Here is a 23,604-nt window from a genome sequence, read left to right as displayed (position 1 = left end):
CACAGGTGATAAGGCTGGGTCTGCTCCTGGTGGGGGGTGTCAGCACTCAGGGAAAGGCTGAGACTGGAGACAGTGCCTCAGAGGGAATGGTTTCAGCAAGGAAGGTTCTGCCAGGGTTATGTGGGTTTGGGTCTCTCTGGGTTTGGGCTTTTCCCCCCACTCAGGCAATGCCATGTGAATTCCTTGGACCTGGCAAGGATGCTGGCAGAGCTGGGATCTCCTCTGCTGCTTGCAAGAAGAAAGCAGATTCAAAGTGTGGTGACCTGGGGGAGGGGAGGATGGAGTCATCGCTCTGTTTCTAGAAAAGGACAAAAGTGCAGGTGTTTTCTTTCTCGTTTGCTTTCTCTCTCCTTCTCCTTTCCCACCTTGTTCCTGCTCTTTTACACAGGTGTCCCATGCTGGAATGTGCTTTGTAAGCCTTTTCCTGCTGAGTTATCCCTGCAGGAGATGTTGTGGTGAGCTTTTAGGACCCCATTGCCTTGGATCTTGTGATGCTCCCAGTTAAAACAAACCCCAGCACACCAGCCAAGCCCTATGGCCATAAACACCAGATCTTTTAAGAACCACTGAAGGTATCTTTAAAACCTGCTTGACATAACTGGTGTCACCAGTAGATTGCTTTGACCCCTCTTCTGGTGTGACTTCCCAGTGTGCTTGGCCAGTTCTTTGGGCTGGATTGTAAAGGCTGGTTCCTTTGGCAACACCAGGAGAAATTAGAGGGAAAAATTGTTTGCCTCAGCACAGAGGTTGGGACACTTCAGGCAGACACATGCCATTGCAGAAAAAAAAAAGGTTTCTTAGAAGTTTTTCCTGCCATCCTTCCCCAAACCATGGTTAGGAGGGAGTTTGAAGGAGAGGTCAGGTTTTCAGAGGGGCTTATCAAGCTAATGTTGAGGACTGGCTTCACACTGACAGAGAGCAGGTGTGGGTTAGATATTGGGAAGAAATTCTTCCCTGTGCTTCTAAATCCCCAAGAGACAGCCTGAGCAGGAGGTGAGGAGACTTTTCAAGCTGCCAGGCAGTGGAGACAGGCTGAGGTGCAGAGGGCAGAGCCCAGCTCAGCGAGGTTCAGACCCAGGGCTGCTCCCCTCAGGGGTTAAATCCCAGCACAAACACCTGATTTCTAATGACACTTATCAAAAGCACAGCTGAGGGAGTAGACCCACAAAATAAATCAGGTTGGAAGTGGCTTAGATGCATCAACAAGTTAAAAATAACTTTTCCCTTTTCTATCTCATTTCCTGAATGTCTCAATCCTGAGACCAAAGCAAGGCACCCAGAAACACCAGGAATCTTTAAATGGTTTGGGTGGGAAGGGACCTAAAGCTCATCTGATTCCAACCCCCACAACTTCCACTGTTCCAGGCTGCTCCAATCCCATCCAACCTGGCTTTGGACACTTCCAGATCCAGGGGCAGCCACACCTGTGCCAGGGCCTCACCTCCCTCTGAGTAAAAAAATCTCTTTCTCACATCTAAACTAAATCTCCCCTCTTTCAGTTTAAAGATGATACTTTTTTTTTTTTTTTTTGAAAGATGATACTTTTTAAAGATCGTGCTTTTTTTCCCCATTTGGGCAAAAAACCCTCCTTAGGATTGCTGTTTTTAGGCTTCCCTGTCTTTATTAAGTGTCTGATTTGCTCAGCCTAGCTCCTGCCTGGGCTTTCCTGCAGTTCAAGGCCTAGTCAGCCTCCATATATTGTATTTTAAAAGGCTGTTCCCTGTGTGAAAAACGCCAATCACTTGTTTTTAAAATGCTAAAGGTTTAATGATAATATAATGGGTATAAAAATAGTAATATAATTAGAGTCATCATTTGGACAATTAGGATTTAGGACAATAAAAACAAAGAGTTACAGACAGTCCTGGTACCTCTTTCTGGGCAAAATAAGCCCGAAAAAGGCCCCACGTTAACAGAGGATTAACCCTTAAAAGCAACAGCCTGTTGCATATTCATACACCTCATCGATGGTGCATCAATTCCATTCAAACCCAGGATTCTGTCTGGGCAGGGTCAGCTTCTTCCTCTGAATCCTGACTGAATCTTCAGGGCTGAGTGAGGCAGGAAGAACTCGATAATGGAGCAATAAATTCTCTTTCTCTGAAAGATTTGGGTGTCCTGTGGCTGCTGTCTCACTGTTAGTCCTTTCTTTAAAAAAAGCATCTTACACAGCATAGTTTCTATTTTAACATTATGTTATAACCTAAAACTATATTTAACACACTTCTTAAGAAAATGAATACAGCACAACTTTCTAACACAACACATATAACATTCATTTGAATATTTCAATCATAAAATATGCATTTTTCACACCTGCACATCCCACTGTCCCAGGGGCAGTGGGACACAGGGAATTGGGGTGTAACCTCCTGTGGGAAGTGGTGCCTTGGCTGTGGCAGGAACTCTTCCTGCTGGAGTTTGCTGCCTCAGCACAGCCCAGCCCGATGAGGAGACCCCAGCTGAACCCCTATCGATCCCTCCCCTGCTAATGAAGCCATCCAGGGGAAGACAGGGAAGTAATTTTTTGAACCAGCACAGCTGTATGGATTTTGTGTTCACTGGTGTTGAGGGTGGCTGCCTGCTCTCAGGCTGCTGCAGCGTTTTCTTTTTGATGGATCTTTGGGATTTACAAATCCCAGATTCCAAAGGGAGTTGTGGGGTTTTTTCCTTTGTTTTCTGGGGGCATGTTACTCACTCCTCCCATGGTCAGAGGTGGGCTGCTCTGTGCTGGGAAAGGTGCTTTTAGCAGATGAATGGGCAGTAAAATAAATAAATAAGGTAGAACAGCAGGCCTGGCTAAAATGAGAGTGCAAGAGATGGGGCAAGGAAAGGTGATCCTCTTTCCAGGATTACACGTGCTGCATCAGAGGGTCTTTGAGCATCCAAGAGAAGGGGATAGTGAGAAGTGCTGGCATTAGAGGAGATAGCAAGAAGGCAGTGAAGTGATAAAGCAAGGCCCAGTTCTTCCTGGCCAGCTTGGTGGCCCTCCAAGGTGCCTCGGGGAGGAGGCATGGAGAGGGACATGTGGCTAGATAAGCATCCTTAGATTCCATGTATATATTTGCAGTATGTTGTAGAAATGCAGACAATACCTAATGACTCGTGGCTATTGTTTGAAGTGTCCCACTGTTAGAGATTTATTTGTCATTTCTTGTAGAAACACCGATGATAATGAATTCATTTGTATTAATGGGGGTGTCGTGGACTTCAGTTGATATCCCGCATTAATTAATGTACCATTAAAAGGAAGTGGCACCCAATTAATATCAAGAGGGAGCGGTGTCCTGTCATTAGGGTTTCATTTGTAATGCATTGTTTGAATGCTCAGCCTTAATGGAAGTCATTTGCCATCCAGAGCATCACCCAGTGGGCTGCCATGGGGTGCCAGACAGTGAAAGTTTGTGGCAACTGAAAAAAAAAAAAAGAAAAAGAAGAAAAGGATATTTAAAAAGCAGGATCTGTCAGGTTTATGGCATAGCCCTCAAGCAGGGATTGGAAAAAGGATTTCTTGTCTCACCCCACACTGAATGCTGGCTGGTAGTAGTGGTAAATCACTCTGGTGGCTTGACTTTGCTACAGAATTTTGATCTTGAGGGGAGAGACGGTGGAAAATCCTCCTGGATTCTGTAACCCCCCTGCCTTTGCTTCCCTAACCAAAAGCAGCCACTGCAGGAGTGCAGACCTTGACTGTGACCACCTGGATCCACCTGCTCCGTGCCCACCATCTCCAGGAAGATGAGAGCCAAAGGGGTGCCGGGCCATCTGCCGTGGATGCCCTTGCAGAGAGTTTGGAGACTGCTCCAGACGCCCTTTTCCAGCAGGAAAATCACACCAGCAGGAGAAATGTGATGCTGCTGAAGCCGGGGGCTCTCTGACTGACAGGTTTTCGCATTCCTGGCGCTTGTGTCTGACTTTCAAATGTCTCGTTAGACCATCTTGGCTTCCCATCTGCTGTCTCCAAAACTGGGGCTGACCTACCAGCAGCCAAGGAGGGAAGCACAGTCTGCCTCCCAGCCCTTGCCCTGGCCCTGCACGCTCCTCGAAGGCTGGAGATGCAGAATGGGAGAGAAATGTGGCTTTTGTGATGAAATTTGGCTGTGGATGCTGAGTTGGTGAAGTGATGATTGCATCACCACCCTTTTCTTCTGCCCCCTCCCACGGCAGTGGGAAGCTGCTGGCTTTTGTGAGCTGGAGCTGGGTGATCCTAAAGGTCCTTCCCCACCCAACCCCCAAACCATTTTAGGATTCCATGATTCCTCTCCTGATCTTTCCCCTCCAGACCTGTGCTGCAGGTGTCACTGGTGCCACTGGGAGCCCCCAGCTCCTGGGGGTGCTGTGCCATGGATCAGCCACCGCGTTGGCAAGGGCAAGGTTCTATCTGGTGGGCAACGGGGGGATCTCTGGGCTGGAAAAAGCAAGCAGGTTTATCCCACGGGATACCAGAGCATCCTCTGCTCAGTGTGGCTGTTTGTCCTCTGCCTCTGAGTGCCATTCTCCTGCCAGCATGGCGAGTTCCCCCGTGGTTGGGTGGTTGTGATGTCCCTTCCTTGCACTTTGGGCTGTGGCTGCAGTGAAGGAGCACTCTCGGCTCCGAGTGTGGTTATCCAGCAGCTAATTCCTCTCCAGATCCTGTAAAGCATCCATCCATTCCAGCTGTGTTTATGGTGTTTTCAAAAGCCCCTCAATTGAATTATAGCTCTGCGGTGGCTGTTTGCCAGTGTCACCCGATAATGAGGGAGGTCACTTAATAGAGATAGCAACAAGAGGTACATATTAATGAGAGCTGATTGAAAGGTGGGGTGGATTTCCACCAAAAAGAGGGGAAAAAAAATTGCACAAAGGGAAATTATCAGGTTTTAAAATCAAACTTAGAAATTGGAAATTGCCTGGCTCGGACGAGCAGTAATGCAATTAATAAATGTAATTAAAAGTGCAATTAAGAACACAGGAATTGGGAATCTGTGCGCATCCGTGGGAGCGTTCCGAGCTGGCACTCGGGCCAGGGACCCAGTCTGGCAACACGGGATGGAGCACGGGCACAGAACCCAAACCACGGCGCTGGATTTTTCCTCTCGGCAGGGGCTGGAAGAGGGGCTGGCACTCGCTGTGGCTCTGCTTCTGCCGCTATTTCCTGCAGCAAGCCACACCTGGGCAGGGATAGGTGACTTCAATCAGCCCAGGATGAGCGAGACAGGGTCCCAGGTGTATCAGGAGCGTAGTTGGAATCCACGTCAGCTCTGTTGCACAGCAGCGCTGCCTTCAGCAAGAAGCACTGAGCCCTCCTTGCCGCCAGCAGTGATTCGGGATCGGCGGGATCGCTTTTGCCTGGAGCGCTGGGATGGGCCAGCCGGCTTTTAGCAGAGCGCAAAGCTCCTTCCATCCGCCCCACTGCGCCGTGAGACGCTGGGAGGAGAGGGAAAAGAGCCGCCAGGAGCGGCAGCAGGGATTTATTTAAGAGTAATAGGTTGACCTGAGCTGTAAGAGGAGCGAGGATCAGCCGAGCATCTCCTGATGGGAGCGGTCAGCTCCCGCCTTGCTGCGGGGGCAGGGGGGCGCAGGAGAGGGGCTGGCGAGGTCTCGGGTTTCTGGGGTTGAGATGACCCCCAAGGTATTAGAAACTCTTTTTTTTTCCCAGCCCCAAGACCAAAGAAGAAGTCGAGATTCCTCAGCTCTGTTTTTCAACGTTGTTTATTTTTCCTTATCTATTCCATTCTCTCTCTGACCTGCCGAGATCTGTCCAGCAGGTCGGGTTGTGACACACTGCCTGCTCTTGGGGTGGTGTTAGTTTTTTTTACTAAAAACTACGTGTACTTTATTTACAATAATTTCCCAATACCTATCACCTATGTTAGTCTGTCTCTGCTCTAAACCAATCCAAAAGTGCCACCATCACAGCAGAAGGTGGAGGACAAGAAGGACAGGACACACCTAGACCCCTCTATTTTGCCTCTTGAACCCCCATTCCAAATCCCCAAAATTCCACTTTTTCACCCTGTGACAAATTCACTGTCATTCTACTCAAACCCTCGTGGCTTGTAAATCCTCACACAAAGTTGGGAATTGTTTCCATGGGCTAAAATGGAAGGCACAGGTGTGTTTGACTCCGTGCCAAGGTCTCTGAGCCCCTTGCCAGGGTCTCAAGTCCTCCAGGGCAGTCAGAGGAATGTCCTGGGTCCCGGCAGGGAGGCTGTGCCAGGGAGGAATTAGAGCTGGCTCCTTCTGGAGCCCCGTGTGTGCCCCCCGGCCCGTTTGTGTCGCCTCATCTCACCGACCTTCCGCCAGCTGCTCGGCCAGATTGCTGCTGCTTCTCCACATTTATTTGCATGGCTACAGCATGCATCAGCATCCTAATCATCCCCACCAGCCTCTGCTGGGTGACTTTGCCCTGGGAGGTCAGATGGAGGTCCTCTACAGAATCACAGAATCACTGGGTTGGAAGAGACCTCCAAGATCACTGAGTCCAACCCAGCCCCAACACCTCAACTCAACCCTGGCACCCAGTGCCACATCCAGTCTGTTTTTAAACACATCCAGGGATGGTGACTCCACCACCTCCCTGGGCAGACCATTCCAGAACCTTTCCACCCTTTCTGTAAAAACTTATTCCTAATATCCAACCTGTATTTCCCTTGGCACAGCTTAAGGCTGTGTCCTCTGGTTCTGTCAGTGCTGCCTGGAGAAAGAGCCCAACCCCACCTGAGCACAGCCACCTTTCAGGAGTTGCAGAGAGTGATGAGGGCACCCCTGAGTCTCCTTTTCTCCAGGCTGAGCACCCCCAGCTCCCTCAGTGGTTCCTCACAGGGTTTGTGTTCCCAGCCCCTCTCCAGCCCCGTTGCCCCCTCTGGATGCACTCCAGCCTCTCAATGTCTTTCCTAAACTACATGACCAGCCACTGGAGAGGGGCAGCAGGCATGGTGGAATGAGCCCCAAATACACCAAAACAGGCATTTCTGGTGCCCAGCCCTCTTCTGAGAAGGTTGTTGTGGTTTAAGCCCAGCCAGCAGCTCAAAGCCACTCAGCTGCTCGCTCTGGGTGTTGGAAAAGTGGATGCATTGAAGGCAGTGTCTGGAGAATGAACTCTGCTTCATCACCCACCTCTGCAGCCTTTTTGTTGTTGTTAGCCCCATGGGAAAGGAGAGCCTTTTGACAAGAATCCCTTGAGTTGGAAAGGACCTCTAAGGCTCTTGAGGCACTAACCCAGCACTGCCAGGTTACACGGCCCTGTCCCCAGGTGCCACAGCCACACAGCTTTTAAATCCCCCCAGGGGCAGTGACTCCACTTCCTTGGGCAGCCTGGGCCAGTGCTGGACAAACCTTTTCTGTTGGGCTTGCAGGGCCTGGTTTTTGAAAGAAGAAGTGACCCAAACTCCCTGACCATGGCTCCCTGTGCTGTCAGTGGGAGGGAGGGAGGAATTGGGGAAAGAGAAGGTGTTTGCTAAGGACTTCTTTTAACTCTCATCATCCTCCTCTGATTTTGATAGTAATAAGTAAACTTTCTACTTCTAAGTTGAGCCTTTTTTGCCCCTGGAGTGTTTTCCCCCAGTCATTAACTCATGAACCCTTTGTTTAAATTCTCCTCTCCTCTGCCCAGCTGTGGCAGGGGAGGCTGAGTGAGCAGCTCTTGTTGGTGCCTCATGTTTGGCCAGTGTCAAACCACACCACCTTTCCATGAAAAAAAATTTCTGCTATTCAATCTAAACCTCCCCTGGCACGACTGAAGAGGAACAATTTGTGGCAGATAAGAGGAGGTGGTGCCCTGAGTTTTTCCAGGAGTCCCTCACGTTCAGCTCTGGCCATGTCACCTGCCTGGTTGGACATCATGGAATGGTCTGGGTTGGAAGGGACCTTAAAGGCCCCCTGGTTCCAACCCCCTGCTGTGGGTAGGGACACTCTCCACTGTCCCAGGTTGCTCACATTGTGACCCCAGAGAGGTCATCTCCTCGTGGTGGAGCAGCATCCACCCAAAATTTCATTACCAATGCACATTATAGCAGGGCTCATAATAAGACAATAAAAAACTATTGGTGTGGCCAGTGAGTGAGGTGTAAATATTTTAAAAAATTCCTTTTTGGTAAGCTCTTCTTCAGCCTTAATTGCCCTTCTGCAGAGCATGTTGCATAAGGCTGTGGTGTCCCAGCTGTGGGGGTCACCAGGGCACATCTGTGTCTGGTAACTCTTGCTGGGGTCACACAGGAGGTGACAGCCCAGGGCAGCATTTGTTCTGGTGGGCTGTGCTGGGGCCATCCCACAGCAGCTCTGGGATGGAAACACAACTTCCTGGGAAGATGGCAGGAGGATGGAGCTGAGGGGCCCTGTAGCCCCACATTTCTCTTCCCAGAGAAAAGCAAGGCACAATTCTTTCCAAGAATATTCCCGGGATTCACATTCTCTGAACCTCAGAGAAAGGAAAACACAATTCTTATCATTTGCTGTGCCTGTGTTAGTGCCAAAGTAGAATGCAACATGGAGATTGTTTATCCAAAGTCAGGGTGCTTTGTTTCCTTGGACTATCAGGGCCAAGAGTGTGTGTGTGTCAGGACTGTGGGGTGACAGCCACGAGATCCTGTGCAGTGTGTGCAGGGTGGAGTGCTTGGCAGGTTCAGTTTCAGATGCATAGAACAATATAGTATAACAAAGTAATTAATTAGCCTTCTGATATCCATGGAGTCCTCCTCATCATTCTCTCCCCTCACTGGGGTCATCACAGCACTGCTGTAGGTCCCAGCAACGGGGCAAGAGGCACCAGGCTAAAACTGATGCACCTGAACACGGGGAAGAACTGTCCTGGGCAGTCACTGAGCACTGGAACAGATTGTCCAGAGAGGGTGTGGAGTGTCCCTCTCTGGGGAAATCCCAGGGCCCTCTGGACACGATCCTGTGCGGTGTGCTCTGGGATGGCCCTGCTAGAGCAGGAAGGTGGGAGCAGAACACTGTGGTCAGACCCATTCTGTGATCCTGTGTTTATTTGTGGTTTCTCACCTCTGCACTGTGCAGAGAGAGGCAAGGTCTTGGTCTCTCCTCTGCCTCTCCTGTGTGCAGCAGCACCCTTCCATGTTTGAACAGGGATTTTAGGGTTTAGCTCCTTGTTTTAGCACAGACCTGTCCTTGCTGCTGGGGAGCAGAGCAGTCTCCTTATGATTAAGGAGCTCTTGCATTACTGTTCAGTATTTCTTTTTGGACCCCCCCCAAATTTCTTCCAATTTTTTTTTTTTTTTAACTTTTCTTTCTCATTTATTGCAACATAAGGAAGGCACAAAGGGCATCACCACTTAGCACCCCAGAACCCTTTCATTCCTGGAGCTGCTCAGGGGGTCCTGGGTGCTGGAGCTGCTCCTGCTGGGCTGCCAGGTGAAGGAAGGGGTGCTGGAGACAGGTCAGGAGCAGGTCCCACTCCCGTTTGCCCTCCTCCTCCCCCCCCAGCAGGCTGCATCTGTCTGCATGTTTATTTTTAATCTCACATCTGCTGGCGTCGTAACAAAGATTTAATGACATGACACAGTTTTGTCACCAGTTCTTTTTTCTGTAGTGAATGAAGCTTCCATTGCAGGCTGCTGCAGAGAGCTGGAAGCTTTAAAAAAATGACAGAATTTGGTGGCTCGTGTAGAAAGCTCACCTGTTTGCCACCAGCACCTGTAGGCTGTTGTCTGCCTGGACATAAAAAAAAAAAGATAGATTTTGTTATTTTTGCCCGTTGGTGAGATAAGCATAACCACAATTAGTCTTTGTTAATGAAGAAAAACCATGAAGGATATGCAGAAGAGTCCTACAAATGCTGAAAAAGCAGAAATATGGTCCAGCACAGGGCTTTCCAAAGGCATCTCCCTGGCTGGTGTCCTCTGCTCGGTATTTACCATCAAACAGAAGCCCCAGGCTCTTCTGTTTATCCAGATGTTTTGCTTCATTGTTTAGATGATGGGCCACAGCCTCTGAGAAATAAAGATGCCAGCTTCCTGCTGAGGAATATCTCCAGCCTCTTTGACCCAGAAATGGCAAGAGGATTTTAAAGACATACTTGTTATGCTTTTTAAGGCAGATGGCCTGAAATTCCTCTGAGTCCTGACTGCCTGCCTGGGCACGAGCATGGATGAGACCTTTTTCCCTGCAGGACTGTTAACACGGGATGTTTGGTTTGGGGGAAATTTTTATAATTTTTTTTTTTTTTTTTTTTTTTTTTTTTTTTTTTTTTTTGCTTGAACTTCAGCTGTGGGGAAAAAAAAAAAAAAAGATGCATTACCCAGAGCACTCCTTAAGAATCTGCATTCTTTCCCCTGTGTGCTGTTGGGAATAAAGGCATGTGTTTGGTAGTGAAATATCCTCACTGACCTGTGCATTTTGGGCAGAATCAGTGATTTCCCTCTCTGCTTCCTGCAACACTCCTCCTATTGCCTGGAAGCCCTTCTGCTCCCCTCCTAAATCCACTGGGGCTGTGCTTTGCTCGTGATCCAGCCCTGGGGTCTCTCTCAGCCCCTCAGATGCTTTGGTGTTGATGTCCATGACTGATTCCCAGGGCCAGATCTTTGTCCAGAGCTGATCCCCTGCTTGTGCAGCTCCTGCTGTCCTGGCCAAGGAAGGGAGAAGCTGTAAAACAAGGATAAAGCCATGGAAGTCACCCGGCGGTGTCTGCAGAGCCTGGAGCTGACAGCACCAAAGCTGGTGACCTCCGTGTCCCCTCCAGGCAGCTTCTCCTTGGCAAGGACAGGAGATGAAGTCCCTTCAAAGCCTGCTTTGGGGCTATTGTACGGAGTACAATGCAGGGGAAATCAAGCTCTCCTCTCTCCCAGCCAGCCCAGAGCAGCCCCGTAATCACGGGTGACCAGAGAGGATTTGCATGTTAAAAGCAGTGGCTAGGGGCACTTAAAAAGGAGAGGAAACACATTCATCAAGGCCAGCTTTATCCTTATGAATATTATTATTATTCCCAGGGCAATATAGCCCAGACCCTTCAGTGCAAGCCTGCGTGTGCTCTTGCTCTGCCACTCCCTGTGAATGGTTAATTTGTGGTGCTCTGTGTGGTGACATTGGTCCCCCAGTCTGGCTCTGGGAAAGGAGCTGAGTCGTTGTAGCACCTGGATTGAGGTGATGGAAGCAGCAAGAGGAGGGCTGTGGGATGCTCTGGAGCTGCTCCTGGTGGTGGTGGCTTGGGGGAGGCAGGTAGCCCAAAAGAGAGGCTGGGGAGATGCTCTGCTCTTGTCTGGAAGATGTTTTAGGGGTGCTCAGAAAGCAAACACCCACCGCAGCCACCCATGAAGGGCTTCTTCATCCAACACACCCCCCAGCTGATAAAATCCTGCTTCCTGAGCAGTTTAAAGGCCCAAGCCAGGATTAAGGTGCTGAGTGTGTGGCACAAAGTCAAGGGTTTACACAGCAGCAGGGCAAGGCTGGGTTAAGCTTCCAGAAAATGAGCAGCTGTAAGGCAAAGGGCAGCAAAATTCCAGGGCAGATGGGCTGGGGAGGATGTGGTGTCTCCGTTGCTAGGAGGCTTTCAGGATGGGAATGATTTAGGTGGAGCACAGGGGACAGGTTTCTCTTCTGAGGTCCCTTCCAGCTATATCTTTTATGCTTTTGTGACTGCTGATCACCAAAAAACTTGAAGGCGCTTTAAAAAATAATCCTCAGGCTGTGCCCTGCGAGGCTTTCTAGAGCAGCTTGATTTAGAGGAGGGGAAAAACAGGAAAGGAAATGTAAAACCTAGGTGGGAGCTGCAACCTCTCACACCTTGGCAGAAGGGGCACAGGCAAAAGGCAAGAGGAATTTTGCTGGAATCTGAGGTGAGCTTGGGTCCCTGCAATGCCTCGTGCCTGGATACAAGGGCAGGGGCATGAGGGATGTGCATGGGATCAGTGTCCTGAGCCTGGATTCACCAGTGGGAGCTGCAGAGTGTGCCCTGGGTTCCCTGCTCTGTTGTACCGAATCCTGCCCCCTGCCTTGAGGGCAAATTTCTGCTGGCCTGAGACTTAACTGGGAAAATGTGGATTCTTTGGTTCTCTGCTGGTGCCCTCACCCAGTCTTAAGCTGGTTAAATAAAATTCCCAAGTGTGGAGCCCTGTTTTCTTATATTTTCTAGTAGAAGTGTTAACTGGGACAATCTTTGGTTTACTGCGAGCCCTGTGGTTCCCAAAAAAACTTGGAAATGGCTCTGTTTGTTTCTCAGCTTTGGCCAAGGATTTTCTGGGAAGCAGTGCCCCATCTTTTAAACTCTGCCTCTCCTCAAGCCTCCTTTTCATCCTCTCAGCACTTCAGAATATTTCTCTGTAAGCTGAGGGCGAATAACTCAATAGGAAAGGAGTTAACAATAAAACACAGAGACTTGGGGAGAGGTTTTCAGGAATAATCCGTATTATCCCAGCTGGCCATAACCAGCCACTGCCAGGTCTCACTTGTGACCTCTGCTGTGTCCCCTTTTGAGGTTTAGCTCCTTGTCAACCCTTCTGATGGTGTCACAGGCAGGGGGACGTGCCCAAGGTGTTGTGATGTGTACCTGGAGCCCCAGCAGAGCCTTTTAGCTGGCAGTCTGTGCTCGTGCCTTTAGGGAGAGACAAGAATATGCATTTTAAGATTTGCATAGGAACATGCAGCTGCTCCACCAAAAATGGATAATTGTTCTCCCCGCTGTGAAGTTAAACAATAAGAAGTGCCAAACTGCACTTGCCATTGCTGATTTTGTGCACTCAGCTGCATATTTTATGCATGTAGATTAGTTCCAGATTTATGACGATGGAACTGTTCATGCCTGCGTTAATCGGGCCAGGTTGTAGTTGCTGTGGAAACTACAACTGACTTTTATGTGAAGTTCTGTGTTGCATTTAATGCTTTTTTTTTTTTTTTAATTTTCCCTTATTTTTTTAAAGCTCTCCTACGTTTAATACTTTGTGGTGAAAACAGTGAGGGAGTCAGCGTCAAAAATAAAAGCGCCTTTGGGCAAAAAACAAGTTTCAGCAAAGAGAGCAATTTTTCTGGAAAGTTGGGATGTCTGGGAAAAATAAGGGCTTGTGATAGAGTGCCACCTTGACCACAGCTGTATAACTATTATTATAAGTGTGTAACAACTATTATAGGCCCTGCAATACTGTAATAAAGAATACAGCTATGTAACTTATAAATGTTCTGGAAATACAGGGCTGAAGTTGCTGGGTCTCTGGATATCGCTCCTGGTGGGGAAGAGAAAATTGCTGGTGTGTGTTTGATGTGAAAATGGTGCACAGTGCTGTGGCAGGCACAGGGCCTGCTAGGCCTCCCTGGTGGTCAGTTGTCTAAGATAGGAAATGCCTGGTCATGATGCCTGGAGCAAAAGAAGCCCCTTTCCCACCTTTGGACCCTTGTTATCTCTGTGTCAGTCTGCAGGTCACTTTTGCCCCAACTCTTACTATTGGAGTGTTTCCCAAAACTCCTGTACCCTATAAAAACCCCTATTTCTGCTCATTTTGGCAGAAGAGCTGTCACTCAGACCCTTTGCAGAAGATACCAATAAAGACACCTCTGTGGAACCTCACACAACCTCCTCCTCCCTCTCCCTGCTTCTGCCAAAGGCACCTAGCAAGCCAAGAGCCAAAATCACAAATGAGCTGAGATTCACTGGGGCATTTTCAGGGTGGTACCCCAGCCTGTTGCTGGCAGCTCAGTTTTGGAGAAATCCAGCAAAGTTTGCCGGATTTTGGAGAAATCCAGCAAAGTTTGTGAGTGGCTGCAAAGGGAGACCATTCTCCATGGGGAAAAAAAAAGTTTTTTCCCCAGGCTCTGGGTATCATATGAGAGGTGGCCTTTAGTGCTCTAAGGACTTGCAGGGTCCTCCTTGGTGGCAGCATTAGTTTTGGAGAAATCCAGCAAAGGTTGCAAATTTTCAGGGCGGTATCCCAGTGCTGCCAATGGAGACCATTTTCCATGGAAAAGAGAAATCATTTCCCCAGGGTCTGAGTGTCAGATTAGAGGTGGCTTTGGAGGCTCTAGAGCCCCAAAAGAGCTGATCTCACTTAAGAGCTGAGCTTGCTAAGACTGCCTGAGGCTCTGGAGCCTGCCTGAGGGGCCCAGACAGGTCCTGCTTAACTGGACTTTGCTGTCTGGGACACCCATGGCAGCTGTTTTTGGGGGAGACCCCAAAAAACCCAGAGCCACATTACAGTGTTACTGAAAAGGAAATTTCTGCTGTGAAATTGCCCAGCTAGCTCAGTTGGTAGAGCATGAAACTCTTAATCTCAGGGTTGTGGGTTTGAGCTCCACATTGGGCACCACTAGGTGTATTTGTTTTGGTTTAGGGGAAATTTTTGAGAGAAGTTTTAAAGGCTTTGGTTTTTTGAGGAAAGTAGATTTAATTGGTTTTTTTTTTTTTAATGGTTTGGGAGAAAATTTTTTTGGAGAAAAATGGAAAAAAATGTTTATTAAACAATGAAATTTAAATAATATTAAATAATAAATTTTTTTGTTGTTTTAAAAGAGATGACAAATTGAGAAATTTTTGGGGGGGTTGTAGTTTAGTTTATTTAGTTTTTTACTTTTTTTTGGTGTTAGAAATGTTATTGTTTAGCTTTGGTTTGGTGGGTTATAGGTGTGAATTGCTGGTGGATTTTGGGCCTTTAGTTTAGAGTAGGTTTAAATAGGTTTAAAGAAAAGGGGAAAAAAATTACTGTGTTACTGATATTTATTTTTTATCTCCAGAACACCCCTGTGGGCACTCCAATTTTCATCGTGAACGCCACGGACCCGGACCAGGGGGCAGGAGGCAGCGTGCTCTACTCCTTCCAGCCCCCCTCCAGCTTCTTTGCCATCGACAGCGGCCGCGGCATCGTGACAGTGATCCGGGAGCTGGACTACGAAGTCACTCAGGCCTACCAGCTCCAGGTCAACGCCACGGTGAGTCTGAGCCTGGCCTGCAGGGGTTTATTGTATTTGCTGGGAATGCCTGGAGGTGTTCTTTGTATTTGCTGGGAATGCCTCGACGAAGGCAGGAATGATGCACCTGACTCCATGTTCTCCAAAAACTAATTTATTACTTTGTTATACTATATTACATAAAAGAATACTATACTATACTAAAGAATACAGAAAGGATACTTACAGGATGCTAAAAAGATAACAATGAAAACTCAGGACTCTTTCCAGCTTCCCGACACAGCTGGGCCCTGATTGGCCAAAGAGTGAAAACAACTCACAGCAGAATGCAATGGAACAATCACCTGTGGGTAAACAATCTCCAAACACATTCCCACTTGAGAAGCCTCAGAGAAAAGGAAAACAATTCGTATCTCGTTTGCTTCTCCTGTGTTGTGCTCACATTCCACATGTGAGCACAACACAGGAGAAGCAAATGACATAAGAATTGTTTTCCTTTTTCTCTGAGGCTTCTCAGCTTCCCAGGAGAAAAACCCGGGGCGAAGGGATTTTTTCAGAGAATGCCACAGGTGTTGTCTGAGGTTTATGTTGTTGCCCTTCTCTGGCAAATCTGCTTTTGGACACATCCAGTGTTTTCTGCTTAGCAAGGCGTTGCAGTTGTGCAGTCTCTGGGTGGTTTCAAGTCGCTGTGGGGAGTGGCTGCACCTCTCCAGCAGCCTCTCACACGTGCCAGGGGCTTCTGCAGGAAGGGAAGCAGCTCCTGGGTGATGAAACCCAGGACAGGGCACACAGGCCATTCACAGAATCATAGACAGGTTTGGGTCAGGCACCTTAAAGACCATCCCATTCCAACCCCCCATTCCACCTTCTGCTAGACCAGGTTGCTCCAAGCCCCATCCAGCTGGTCCTGGAACACTTCCAGGGATGGAGCTACATCCTCAACTTCCCTGGGCAAGCTGTGCCAGTGCCTCACCACCCTGAGTGAAGAGCGTCTTTTGTATCCTCCAGACTCATTCCTTGTACACTGTGATTTATTAGAAGTAAATTCACCTGTATTAAGTTCAGACATCAAGAGTTAAAATTCTGGTGGGCAGAGGAGAAGCCAGGGTCCTAATTACAGTCAGTGCCACCACACTGGGAGGGGACCCTTGGGATGGGAAATGGTAAATTCATGCCCCATGAGGGTGGGTGTTCAGTCCCTGGTGTTCAGTCTGGAGAGAGCTGGAGAATGTCAAGGAGCACACAGGCTGGAGCTCTGGCTGCTGGCTCCTTCCCCACCTCGCACGCAACAGAGGAAGGTGAGATTCAGCCCTACAATACATCTGCCCAACCCCACGCTCAGGAGAGGGGGGGAAAACCCTCTCTGCCCCCTCCAGGCAGCTGGCTAGAGCTCTTGGAGCATGTGATTTAATCAAGATCATTGTCTTGATGCGGAACTACAAATGTCAGGAGGACACGGAGGGCTGTGCTTCTCTCTTCACAGCAGCGTGCCTGGACACTCATTCACTGCAGGGCAAACATCACAGCCTTTCAGCCCAAGCCCTGCATGTTCCAGGCTGTGGAATTTGCTCCAGAAACTTGGGGTTTGCTGTTTGTTTTTTTGCTTTCTTATTTTGAAACATACCTCTTTTATTTTAACACTCCAGTACGAAGAGGGCCTCTCTGTTTTTGGCTCCCTTGCCAGTGTCTGTCGCTGACACACTTTCCTGGGATGGGTTACTGAGCTGTCTAGCAGGTTGGAAAATGTGGGGCCAAACACAGTCCCTGATGGAAATGTAACTTTCATGCAGGATTCTGATTTCCTTAGGGATGCAATGGTGTCATCTTGGCCCCATCCAGCTCTGCCTGGGCCTGTCTCCCAGCAAAGATAAAATGGGGGCTTAACTGGAACTTCATGGAATCCCACAATGGTTTGGGCTGGAAGGGGCTGTAAAGCCCAGTTCATCCCAACCCCCTGCCATGGGCAGGGACCCCTTCCACTATCCCAGGTTGCTCCAAGCCCTGTCCAGCCTGGCCTTGAACACTTCCAGGGATGAAGCAGCCCTGGAAGCTGCTGGAAGCAGCCCTGGAAGCTTTTCTGGGCAGCCTGTTACTTGCTCAATACACTCCTGGCATCCAGTTCTTTCCAGCTTGGGGAATCCAAGGACTTAAATGTTGTCTCTGGACTGGGCTGGGTGGCAGCTGTGGCAGTACTTCCTTGCCTTGGTCAGTGCTAGTAATTCCTAGAAGGAGAGGGATGAGAAAACCCAGGGCAAAGAAATGTGCCGGGAAAGAAATGTGAGAGTTGCACCAGTGTAGCAGGAGCTGGAAGAGCAAATGCAGAATTTTGTCTGCCTGATGAACAGTTTGCATGGTCCAGGGTAGGAAATGGGGTGATGGTGGCTTCAGAGTGGCTGCAGGGATTGCTGAGGAGCATGGGTGCAGGGCAGGAGTGGTTCCATCCCAGGGATGAAGGCAGCAAGCACAGAAAAAGGCTGGAAAGGACAGAAGGAGAGACTGGAAGCATTATTGTTTCTTCAGTGCTATCCGTGATGCCTGAAACAAAATTTAAGAGTTGAAGGGGAGGGGAAGGAACATTATCTGAAGAAACAAAGGACTTGAACCTGATGGCACTAACAGCAGAGTCAGAATAAGCATCCACCCAGGCCACAGACACTGAGCCCTGCGGGTTAAGAGGATAATGTACAAGCTGACTTGTTGCAGAGAGTTTAAATTAACATTAATCTTCTGGCAATCAGTCTTTGCCCCTGATCAGAGCTGCTTTGGAGGAGTGTGTGGTAACCTCTGAGGGTCACCTGCCAGCACAGTGCCTGACTGGGAGTAAGGAGACACTGATTCCCTTCCCTCCGTGTGCTCTCTTTGCTCCTGCCCTTAGCAAAGGGCTGGGGGCTCTGGGGTCGCTTCTGAGCACCCGTGGGACAAGGATTCAGCAGGAAAAGCAGTGGCAGCAGGAGAAGCTGGTGGCAGTGCCTGCTGATGTGGCATTGGCTGCTGGAGGAGGGTCATGCTTGGGAAAGAGGCCAAGGCTCTGTCCTGGTGGGATGTGATGGGGTGAAAGGGAGGTGACCATGGAATCATGGAATGGTTCAGCTGGGAAGGGACATTTAAAGACCATTTAGTCCAACCCCCTGCCATGGGCAGGGACACCTTCCACTATCCCAGGGTGTTCCAACCCCCATCCAACCTGGTCTTGGACACTTCCAGGGCAGCCACAGCTTCTCTAGACAATCTCACGACCCTGATAGACAGGAATTTCTTCCTAATGCATAATCTAACCCTGCCTTCTTTCTGTTTAAAGCCATTTCCCCTTGTCCTGTCCCTCCATCCCTTGTCCCAAATCCCTCTCCAATTCCCTTGGAGCCCCTTTAGGCACTGGAAGGGGCTCTGAGGTCTCCCAGAGCCTCCTCTTCAGCTGTGTAAAGGCATCAGCACTGTGGGTATGAGAAAGGCTGCTGGCACCCACCCCTGGGTCTGACCATGCTGAGGCTGTGTCTGCATTAGGAAGGAATTTACATTTTGAAGTAGATGTTGAACAGCATTGCTGCATTTTCACTCAAAATGTGATGAAAACTAAATTGGTGTTTGCTTCATTTGAAAGGGCTGATGCTGCAATGAAATGCATATTGTATTTCAGCTTAGAGGGAGGTGCAGTGGACAATAATTCCAGCAGGTAGCTTGAAAAAGAGATGATTACCTCCACTATTCAGAAATCCTGTCCCAGCTACGACCACGAGAGACTTAATGCTGCTGAATAATTCTGTTTTTCTGATAGAAATCCTTTCTCTCCCCTCCCTGCCCCTTCTTTTTTCAAGGACCAAGACAAACACAAGCCTCTGTCTACTCTGGCCAACCTGGCAGTCATCATCACAGACGTGCAGGACATGGACCCCATCTTCATCAACCTGCCCTACAGCACCAACATCTACGAGAACTCGCCTCCGGTAAGGGCTGTGCTCCGAGGGGTTTCCTTCTGAAACACCACAATTCCAGCCAGATCCAAAACATTCACTCCCTTTTTAAAACAGGCAGCTGAAACACAAGGGTTCAGGAAGCCTGGACCCCAAATAAATTATTCCCTTGAGGGTTTTTTCTTAAATTCTGCAAAGGTTTTGTGTCATTGGGAGCAGACAGTCACCCCGTCTCCTCCCCACGGTCTATCTGCATGCCATTTCCAATAGAGGACTTGAAGGAAAAATCTAAACGTTCCTGAAATGAGGCAGTTTTGAAAATGCCAGAATCATCAGCCATTTCAGCACTTTGAGTCTTTTCCCCCAGGTTTTGCCAAATTGGTCCAATCATTTTAGTTCTTCTGAAACTCGGTTTGTCAGCAAACTCGCTGTTTGTGGAAAAACGTCTCCCAGTCCCTGAATACAGCAGGGATGAGGTTGTTTTTTTCCCCCCACAGATGTCAGGGAGCGTGGAGGGCAGCTTGGGCTTTGGGAGCTGTTTCTAGAGGGAATCTCATCTAGGACTTTCAATGAGAAATTTGTTCTCTCTTATTTTTGGTGCTTTCTAGTCGGATTTAAAAGCACACTCTGAAATGCAGTAAAGCCCTTGCAATCCACCCAGGGAATGGAGACCATTTTGGAGACCCACCAAGGGCTTTAATCCAAGCACCAGCCCTTCTCCACAGCATCCACAGCTGTGCATCCCATCACTTTGTCCACAGGGAAGCATTTTTGCGTGTGGAAGGGAACACCTGCCATAAAATCACGGCATGGTGGGCACCCACACCACATGTGCACCCCATAACTTGCAAGGTGCTCTGGATCCCAAATGCCTGGTGGCTCTGTTCAGAGAGAGAGGGAACTCTAGTAGGCTTCAGTTTATGGCTTTTTATTCACTCTGGGGCAAAAGTGGACATGGAGAGTGCTGGATCAATAGGGCTGAGCTGTGCTGTCCCAAATCCTGTGGTGACACAGCACATTGCCTGTCTGCTGGCCCAGAAGTGGCCAAAAAAACAGGTTATTCATGAATTGCTCACAAAGTAAAAGTTTTGTTGATATTAAGGAGTATCTCTGGGATGGACAGAGTGAGCTGCAGGGAAATAAAACCCCGCAAATTAGATCACACTTAACTAGGAGGAAAAAAGCTTTAAATGAAATTCGAGGAATGAAAGTGCCATAAGTATTAAAAATCATAGACTGCATCACCTCCATGGAGTGATCTGGTATCCAGGAAAAGGAATGTCTTCCAAATAATGATATATATTAAGGCTGAAGGATCCCTTTGTGTCAATATACCAGCATGCACCACAGTTACTCCTGGAACACTCACTGTTTGCAGTCAGGGAAGCAGCAAATTGCCACTGTGCAACGTGCTACAGGAAAAGGAGGAAGGAATTCCCACCAGGTTCAGAGACTTTAATTCCTCTTGGCCACGTGCATCATCTCCAAAGGCACTGAGGTATCTGAGACGGATAGGTGCCACCAGAGGCATGGTGAAGAGGAAGATTGCTGGAGGTGGGAACTGCTTGGAGTGGTGTCACCCTCTGGTTTGGACCCAAATTCCCAGCTTTCCTAGGAGAAATTCCACTGCTGAAACAAGGGTGTGGTTTGCTTTGGCAAGCCTGGCGTTTAACACAGAGTCATTTGGTTGGAAAAGACCTCCAAGTTCATCAAGTCCAGCCATTAATTATGTGCCTTTTTTGTCTCCCAGTGTAAATCTTCTCCTCAGCTCTGCCCTACCCCCTGAGTGGAGCCAGGTGTAGAGTGAACGTCTTGGTTATCAAAATGATCACCACCAATTTGGGTGGGGAGTCTGGGCTCGGCCAGCTCCCACCCAGAACCAGGCTTGCAGGTCAAACCAAGAGGCTGTGGTGCATTTTTGGGTGATGTTTACCCTGACATGTGACTCAGCAGGTCAAAATGTGCTCAAGGCATCTCATCCCAGCCCTAAATCCACGGAGCCGCTGCTCTTCCCTCTTTTTATCTGTGGTGCACAGCATGTCTGTGCTCCCCTATCAATGTATCAGGCAAGAATACCTCATCTAAAGTGTATACATTACCTAATAAAATCCTTCTTATTTGGGATTATTGCATCAAATTTTAATTTCCTCACTCTAGTAACAGCATGTCAGCCAGCCCGTCAGCAGAGAGCCGATAGAAGGTGAAAAGAGTGGATAAACTGCAGCAAATTACCACAAACAGATCCCTATCAGCCCTTTGACTGGAATTGACTGGAATTAAGAAGTGAGAAATGGGATTTTTTTTGCCGTGGCAGCTTTCTGAAGCGTTCACCCTCCCCCTCCCCTCCTCCTGCTGCAACGCTGGGCTGCGCTTCGCCTTTCAAGTCCCTAATCCTGTAAAAGAAGAAGAAAAAGGGGTGGAGGGGCATGAGAGGGGAGAGGAGTGCAGTTGTAGTTCTTATTTCTCTTAGGCCAGGATCTGGGAGCAAAATTGAGAAGCATTTTGGGCAGGTGCTTATTGTGACACCGAGAAGAAAGCGCTTTCTTATCGGGCAGAGGAAGAGGACGCAGCAGGGAGAGGCTCTGGTGTCCCTGGAGGTGTTGTATCTTCTTTCTTGATGTTGTTTACCATCCCAGCATGGCTCAGCCATCTCTCCTAGGGCACCCAAGTGTGCCTGCAGCTGTGGCAAAGCTCTGAGGTGTGATTTTCATCCTCAGGAGGGATTTTGGGTGTTTGTCCTGGCAGCAGCTGGAGGCTGGGTGGCGTGGTTGGTGTTGAATGTCCTGGAAAGGAAGAGCTGTGCAAGCATTGCCACAGGCTGCCAGGGTAGTAGTGGAATCACCATCCCTGCAGGGATTTAAAAGACACGTGGATGTGGCACTTGGGGACACGAGTTAGTGGTGGCCTTGGCCATGCTGGGGGAATGGCTGGACTGGATGATCTCAGAAGGCTTTTCCAACCTAAACAGTCCTGGGATTCCCTGTCCTCCAGACAGGCTGGTAGGGGCTGGAGGAATGGCTGGACTGGATGATCTCCAAAAGCCTTTTCCAACCTGAATGGTTCTGGGATTCCCTGTGCTCCAGACAAGCTGGTAGGGGCTACAGGAATGGCTGGACTGGATGATCTCAGAAGGCTTTTCCAACCTAAACAGTCCTGGGATTCCCTGTCCTCCAGACAGGCTGGTAGGGGCTGGAGGAATGGCTGGACTGGATGATCTCAGAAGGCTTTTCCAACCTAAATAGTCCTGGGATTCTGTGTCTTCCAAACATGCTGGTAGGGGCTGGAGGAGAGGGGCCATTTCCCCTCACAGAGCTGCTGTGGTTCCAATGAGCCCCTGCTTTTCTGCACCTCAGCTGGTGCATGGTTCTGCCCCAGCTTCTGCACCTCAGGCTGTGCTGCATCTTCATTTTGTGGGTGCAAGGGGAGGATTCCGCTCTCCAGAAGACAAGCTGAGGGCTGTGAATGTGTGCTTCATCCCACAGGGAGCCACGTGAGGCCAAGAGTGGGGCCAAACCCCGCTGGCACACAGCCCCAGGACCAGCACTTGTGTTCCCCTGCAGTAGAATGGTACAGATAACATGTCAAACATCATTAAAACAGTTTTAATTCTTCAGCACCATCCCCCTCCTCCTCAGAAACTCCTTGAGTTGAAGAAATAATGTAGAATCAGTGCTGGTTTTGCCCTAGAGTCTCTATAGCTCCGAGTTAATTCTTTCTTACAATATTTCCAGCCCATCAGTGTGAACACTTTATTAAAAGCTCAGGGTTTTATTAAAAAAGGATTGATTTACCCCTGCCCCTCTTCAAAAAACCCTCAGATTTTGTTTGGATAATGTGCCATTCTTTATTTTCTTTGCCTTTTTTTAAGCATAGGCTTTCCCAGATTATTACTTTTCTAAACCTTCTTCCTCCTCTCCCAGAGGGGAAGGGTTATTCTGTTCTCTCTGTACCCACCAGCCGAGCCCTCTCCTTGCAGCCACTGCTGTCTGCAGTGGGTGGGCGAGGTGTGGCTTGTTTTAAAAGGAAAGTTCAGGGATATTTGGGAGTTTCTAAGAGCTCCGGGGTCCTGCCCTGTGTCACTTCTTCAGCCCCTTTCCTGGGAGCTTCAAGGCTGCTCCCAAACGCTGTGGTTGCTCAATAAAGGATTGTCCCTCCCCTAGAGGTGGCGTCTGCCAGACTTGTGGGCACCTGGATGGAAACCAGGTGGGATGTGAAGGATCTTGTTGTGGTTCCAGGAGTGGCATCCATGGATGGCAGGGAAGCCAGCACCACTCCACCACAAGAAGTACAAACTTTGTATTTCTTGGACGCTGGTGAAATGTGGCTCATCCCCAGGAGGTGTTTATGGAGCAGGAGGCTGCAAGGAGAATGGGGGGGAGCCTCAATGCCAAAACCCATCATCAGGATATCATCATCATCATCATCATCACGGGCCTGCCGAGGGTGAACCTCAGCGTGGTCCCTCACAGCCCTCACTCCTGTGATCGAATCTCTGGATAATTTCTTTCCCGTGGGCATCTCTATGGCTGAGATATCCGAATGGATCCCCCCTCCACCCCTCCCAAACTTCCCCTGCTGCCGCATCCCCGCTCATCCTTTTATCTCTCCCTCCAGCCCTTCCCCTTGGCTCCTCCAGGAGGGGCCTCTCCCGCAGACAAAGCGGCCCATTGCTATTCCCCAGCCATCGCGGGGCCCTGCCTTCCCTCTGCAGGAGGCAATTCCCATTCCCTGCCTCTCCCGAGCCGTGTGACAGGTGACAAGAGAGCTGTCACGCAGCCCCGGTGCCGGCACCCACCGCCCCTCCCCACGGGGCAGCTCCCGCTGTGCCAGGCTCTTACCTGTCCCGCGGGGATGGGAGATTAAAGATTGC

The 23,604-nt window shown here is 49.2% G+C and overlaps 1 protein-coding gene and 1 non-coding gene across 3 annotated transcripts in view; both read left to right on the top strand.

Moving 5' to 3' along the window:
- CDH23 (cadherin related 23) overlaps positions 1–23,604 on the top strand; it is a 196,250-nt gene that overhangs the window by 69,505 nt on the left and 103,141 nt on the right. For both annotated transcript variants that reach the window (XM_059850905.1, XM_059850904.1), the window contains exons 7-8: positions 14,653–14,847; positions 18,639–18,767. In XM_059850905.1, the coding sequence (XP_059706888.1) occupies positions 14,653–14,847; positions 18,639–18,767 (324 nt within the window). The remainder of the gene's footprint in view (positions 1–14,652; positions 14,848–18,638; positions 18,768–23,604) is intronic.
- On the top strand, positions 14,153–14,225 carry TRNAK-CUU (transfer RNA lysine (anticodon CUU)). The gene has a single exon. It is a non-coding gene; the product is annotated as a tRNA-Lys (tRNA).

The sequence above is a fragment of the Haemorhous mexicanus genome, chromosome 7, assembly GCF_027477595.1.
Source record: "Haemorhous mexicanus isolate bHaeMex1 chromosome 7, bHaeMex1.pri, whole genome shotgun sequence".
NCBI lineage: Eukaryota > Metazoa > Chordata > Aves > Passeriformes > Fringillidae > Haemorhous > Haemorhous mexicanus.
Note: the sequence above shows the minus strand (reverse complement) of the source record. Positions and strands in the feature narration are given on the sequence as shown.